The sequence below is a fragment of the Erithacus rubecula genome (assembly GCF_903797595.1).
Source record: "Erithacus rubecula genome assembly, chromosome: 6".
Lineage (NCBI taxonomy): Eukaryota > Metazoa > Chordata > Aves > Passeriformes > Muscicapidae > Erithacus > Erithacus rubecula.
Window position 1 is genome coordinate 3959793 of NC_136688.1, and position 5646 is coordinate 3965438.

Sequence of the window (5646 nt, forward strand, 5' to 3'; positions counted from 1 at the left end):
AGGATCGGGGTGGCTGCTGGGGAATGTCCTGCTGCTATTAGCCATGAGGAGAGGGACCAGCAGTACCCCAGGTTCTGAGGGCAGGAGCCTGCCAGGGAGTAGCAGAAAAAGACAGAGCCAAAGGACAGATTTATTAGCAGGAAAGGAGCACGAGGCTCCCGTGGTGGGGCTGAGGCTGCTGTGCATTTTCCCATGGCACCCCCACACTCAGGAACGGGCTGGCTTCCAGCAGACATGCGAGCCATCCCCACAAACGAGGGGCCACCTTCCAGCCCCCTCTTCCAGCCACCTCGGTTCAGGCCAGCAAGGGGAAAGCACTTCACATCTGTTGGTCTTCAGGTTCTGACTCATTATTTTTATTTCAGCTGTCGCCAAGCAATAGCAAAAGTCCCAACACTGGCATTTCCAGTGCTGCAAGCTGCCTTGTCCTCAGGCACCAGAGAATGAGCAGCTCAGCCTGGCTCCTCTGCCGTGTGTGACACTAAATATCACAGATACTACCACAGATAGCCTGGGCTGGAAGGGATCCACAAGGATCATCACGACCAATCTTAAATAAATGGCCTGTGTATGACCATACTACCATATGAATATAAAAAGAAATAGCATCGCCAAATGGGGAAACACCTCTAGAGCTGCTCTAAAACTCCAGCTAGACAGAAGACATTTTGCAATAACCTCATCACTGCTGCCAAGCGTATTCCAAACACAGGCCTTGTGTCATGAATTGCTGTAATTAGCAACACTCCAGCAGGCAAAATAACGTATTTAAAACCTGAGGATGCGAAGGAGGTGGCTGCAGTTTATACTGTGGGTGAGTCACGGTGAGGCCCGGCTCTGAGGGAGCCACAACACTGGCTGGCACAGCAAACCCTTTTTCCTAAACACAGGGAAAACAAGCTGAACGCTGGAGCCTCCTGGGAAATGTGTTTGCACTGAAAATTTGAACTTTTTGCTGAAATAAGGGGAAAAACAAAAATCGAGCCCCTTAGGCCAGGGCTAATAAAACATTTTTAGACAGAGCTCCACTTCTTGACACACGCGCAAAAAATGTTCTTCTGGGATGGAAAATGGAAACTTTTCTTTTTTTAATTTGGATGGATAGTGGTTTTATGCCTCAAGTGACTTGGGGTTTTCTGGTTTGAGAATAAACACGTAAGAGAAAAAAAAAAACAAAACAAAACAAAACCCAAAAAAACAGAACAAAAAACTGCGGATGTGTTCGTGAAGGCCAAGCCCTGCTTTTCCGATGAGAACAAAAGCTGTGACGCGGGGTTTTTATTTTCCCAGACTGCGGCAGAGCGGAGGGCGGCGGCGGTGCCGTGCCTGCCCCTCACGGCCCCGGCGGCTCTCAGGGCTGCACGGCCGAGCTCCGGCCCCGCACAGCTGCGAAATGTCGGCGCCGCGGGGCGCCCTGGGAGCTGTAGTCCCGCCGCTCAGCACCGCTTCGCCCCGCTCCCCAGCTCGCAAAATGTCCCCCGCCGAGGGAAGGCGGCCGCCTACAACTCCCAGGAGCCCCGAGGGAGGTGGGGCGGGCGGGAGGTGCCGGCCCCTTCCGCGCCGCTCTGCCCGCCGGGAGTTGTAGTCCCCTCGCCCTTGTGGCCGCTCCGTGGAGCCTGGCAGGGACTCGATGTCCCGGCGTGCCGCGGGCGGGCGGGCAGAGGTGGGAAAGGCGGCAAGGCCGGCGGTGCTGTGGAAGGTGCTGGGGCTGTGCGGTGTCGGGGTACGGGGGCTCCCCTCTCCATTTTCTCCCTCTCCTCTCTTCCCGGGCGGTTCGCGCCGTGTGCCCGGGCGGGTGGCGGTGCCCGGGGTGCGGGCGGTTCGCATCCAGCAGCACCCCGGGCCGCGAAGGGCGCTGGGGCCGGGCCGACGGGCAGCAGGGCTGGGGCTGCCCCCTGAGCTTGCCCTCGGCGGGGCCGGTGCTTCTCCCTGTTCCTGTTCCCTTTGCTGGGCGCGGGGCCTGTGGATCCCTTCCCGGGAGCTGTGCGGTGACAGGTCTCCGTCCTCCTCGCAGGAAGAGCCGCAGAGTCTGTTTGAGGCGCAGCAGGATGGAGGAGCCCGCTGGGAGCCTCCCCATCCGGAGAGACACCCTCCTCCTTTCCCAGCCGGGCTGTCATCGCGTCTCCGCAGCCAGCCTGTGAGTGATTCTGCTGTGCTGTAGGGCCAGCATGTTCGGCCACTTTGTTAAGGCTAAAACATCTCCTTAGCAGCTGAATTTCCTTTCTGTGTAAGTGCCCTCAGCTGAGAGATGCCCATGATGAGCACTTCTAGTCCCATATGAAAATAGCTATTTTATTTAATTATGCACTTCAAGGCCTTTTCTGAGTTGCAGTCGTTACTCTTCACGTGTTCCAAAACTAAGCAGAAGACTATCATTTTAAGATTATTTCCTGCTAGGGGTTACATGGAGGGCAGTGTTTTCAGAAGCAGCTGTCAGATCCTTTCTGTCAAAGACAGCCAGACTTGACATGGAGCATAGCACTCCTCAGAAGGTTCTCTGTGCTTTGTGCTTCATGAAAATCTGACCCTAACTTTGAACATGACCTGTCATTGAGAACAGAACTCTGTATTACCCATGGTCTTAATACTTAGCAGCATTTAGTATTTGCAATGTATATTACAAACTATTATTTTTATATCTTTTTCGCTGCATTTAATACTGTTTATTTAGTACTGGCTTTCTGCACTTGCAAATTACAGCTTGAATTTTTTTTTAAATCTCTCTTCCATTCTACACGATAAAGTTGGCAGTGTGAATGTGGAGATTGGGTAAATATAGTGGTGCCTGCCTTATTAGGCTGTGTGCTGTTCTTCTGCCAGAAATTCAGTAATATCTGCAGACTTTTATACCACCATGAGTTTTTGTCAGATTTAGAACCCAGTTCTGCAGCTTTGGATGATTCAGGGGGACAGAATTATTTTTAAAACTACATTTCCAGTATAGTGATGGAAATGTTTGTTTTCTAGGGTGGAAGTGCTGAGATCTTTGGTGGCTTTAACTGACCCTCAGGAGGGGAAGCTGACTCAGTCTCAAGAGAAAGTGAGTGACTAACAGACTTTCCATGTCTGTTTACTGCATCGTTTCAGAAGAGCCTATAATTAGCTAGCCAAGCTTATTCTAATGATATCTTAGAACTGTTTCCATAACTCACATGAGCTGAACCAAAATGTGTGTGTGTGCCAGCTCTGTTTCCAGTTGCCCAGCAAGTGGTAGCTTGATCATCAACCACCTGAATTCAGCGAGGTTCCCTTCAAGCAGGTGGCACTGTCAGGTGTTCCAGCTGCTCCTGAAAGTCAGGCTTCAAATCACACTGTCATTTACTGGCTGAAGGGCCAGCTCCTGCAAGTCTGTGGTTGCAACCTCTCCTCATGTCCACGTGTGAGCATGGCATGTGTGATTAGTTTTCTTAATCCAATGGGAGTGGTTTCTTGAGCTGGCTCATTTTCCTACTCCTGGAATCTAGCCGTAACTTGAGAGCATATAGCCAAAGGAAGGAGTGGAGCTTGTACTTTATGCCACATTAAAGCAAACTTGAAACAGTGGCCCTGATATTTTTGTGGGTTTTCTGTCACTGATGGGGATCAGTGATAGTGTCCTTTGTAACAGGCAGAACATGATGGTTGTTGGGACAGCAGGTACAGTGCCAATGCAGCAAGGGTTGCACTGGCCAAATCAAAGTGTGAGAAATTGGATGTGGTTTTTTTTTATTTTTACAGTGTGAATAAACACAGGGTTTATTTATTTATTATTTATATGCAGAGGTCATTGCTGTCTCTTGGAAGATGAGCTTTGGGGGATTCAGATAAACTCAAGAGCCTTATGTTCATCTTTTAGTAATGTAACCTGCAATGAAATTTGGTAGCATTACTTTCAATTACTTCATATTCTTGTATTCAGTCTTGTGTAAATCTTTAATTTTAATGTGCATTTGTTCCTTAAATAATGTTTTCGTTTGAAGCAAAATTGCTTGGGAATCCCTGAAGCACAGCTAACTGATATATTGCAGTTATAATTACTTTGCATGACACTGAATGATGGTCTCATTCTTGATTCTCATTTCACAGTAAAGTTTTTATGCTCCTTTGTGTTCTAGGCACTAAACTTGCTGGGCATTTGGAAAACTGTACTTAGAGCTGTTCTTGGGCCTACATCAAAGAGCTCAGTGGAGTGACAACTAGAAGATGGGAGACCAGGAGGCAGGTGAACCTTTTCTGGGGATAGTGGCCGATGGTGGCAGAGACTATGAAGGAGCTCTGCCCTCAGACACAGTGTCACTCAGCGACTCAGACTCGGATGACTTGGGGCTGCCGGGTGAAGCAGAAGTTGATACAATATCTCCAGAGGAGCCATCTGTAGATGAAGGGGATTTCAGATCAGGAGAGACACCCGACTCTTCAAACAGCAGTCGCAGATCTCCTGTCCAGCCATTCCATCTGAAGGGCATGAGTTCTACGTTCTCTCTGCGCAGCCAGAGCATTTTTGATTGCCTGGAAGAGGCAGCCAAGCTGTCTGTGCCCTCCATGCCTGAAGATAATGTTGTTGATGGCAGGTTTAAGCGTCCGCTGCCTCCGAGCACAGTTTCGGGTAACGTGGTCCCAGAAAACATGGGAAGGCAAGGCAGAGCAGTGCAGGCTCCCAGAAGCTCTCCTGCAGTGCAGGCTCCCAGAAGCTCTCCTGCAGTGCAGGCTCTCAGAAGCTCTCCTGCAGTGCCTGACTACGTGGCACACCCGGAGCGCTGGACCAAATACAGCCTTGAGGGAGTTTCTGAGTCCAGTGACAGCACTAACAGGGCGGTGGCCATGGAATTTCTAGGTGGTTTGAAGAAAAGAGGGGAGCAACAGAGCTCGGCTACCCAAGACAGCTACACCCCATCCTTCAACCAGGACCCTTCCAGCTGTGGAGCTGGGAGGATTGTCTTCACCAAACCAACTAAAAGAAGTGTTGATGGACTGGAAAAGAAAACACCAGCAGGGGAGGATGATAAGAAACAGATGAAGACAGATCTGAAAGGAAAATCTCTTAAGAAGAGTGATGACTTGAGGGAAGAAGATAAGGTCGAGCTGGGGCACTTAGACAGTGACAGTGGAAAGGCAGCAGAGGAGGAGGAGGAGGGCATGATGGAGGGGGACCAGAACACAGAATATAAACCTGGTGCAAGGCTTAGTGGTGCAGGTGAAGAGCCATTGCTGGGAACTGTTGGATTCCACTGCAGTAAGAAGAAGAGCAGGAAAAATTTCCGGCCTAAAGTAGACGATGAGGGGGAGGAGGAAGAGTCCTGAAGGAGGAAGCACATTGGAGACATCCCACAACTTGTCTTGTTCTTTTTTAGACATCCCACAACTTGTCTTGTTGGGGTTTTTTTGTTTTTTTGGGTTTTTTTTTTCCGGTCTGTTTTGTCCAACAGTTTGCATCATAGCCACCAAGAACGTTTTATATTGTTAGAAATTAAGCTACCTAAAATAAACTCCAGACTTTCTGTTTATGAGAAGTTCATGGGCACAGGATAGTTGCATCTTGGCAGGAGAGAGTAAAGTGTGCTTTGTTTGCTTGAACAGCTCCCTGGGTCTTGCTCTGGAGCTGAAGTATCCAAAGAAACAGAATTGTTAGCTAAAAGGCTGCAGGGATTCCTAGTAACTCCCAGTTTT

At 49.5% G+C, this 5646-nt stretch overlaps 1 protein-coding gene across 1 annotated transcript; it reads left to right on the forward strand.

The window, feature by feature from the left end:
- Window positions 1-2408: 2408 nt before the first annotated feature.
- TSSC4 (tumor suppressing subtransferable candidate 4) lies at window positions 2409-5323 on the forward strand. The gene is made up of 2 exons (XM_079308460.1): window positions 2409-3040; window positions 4095-5323. The coding sequence occupies exon 2, from the start codon at window positions 4183-4185 to the stop codon at window positions 5278-5280; it is 1098 nt and encodes a 365-aa protein (XP_079164586.1). The 5' UTR covers window positions 2409-3040; window positions 4095-4182; the 3' UTR covers window positions 5281-5323.
- Window positions 5324-5646: the final 323 nt, after the last annotated feature.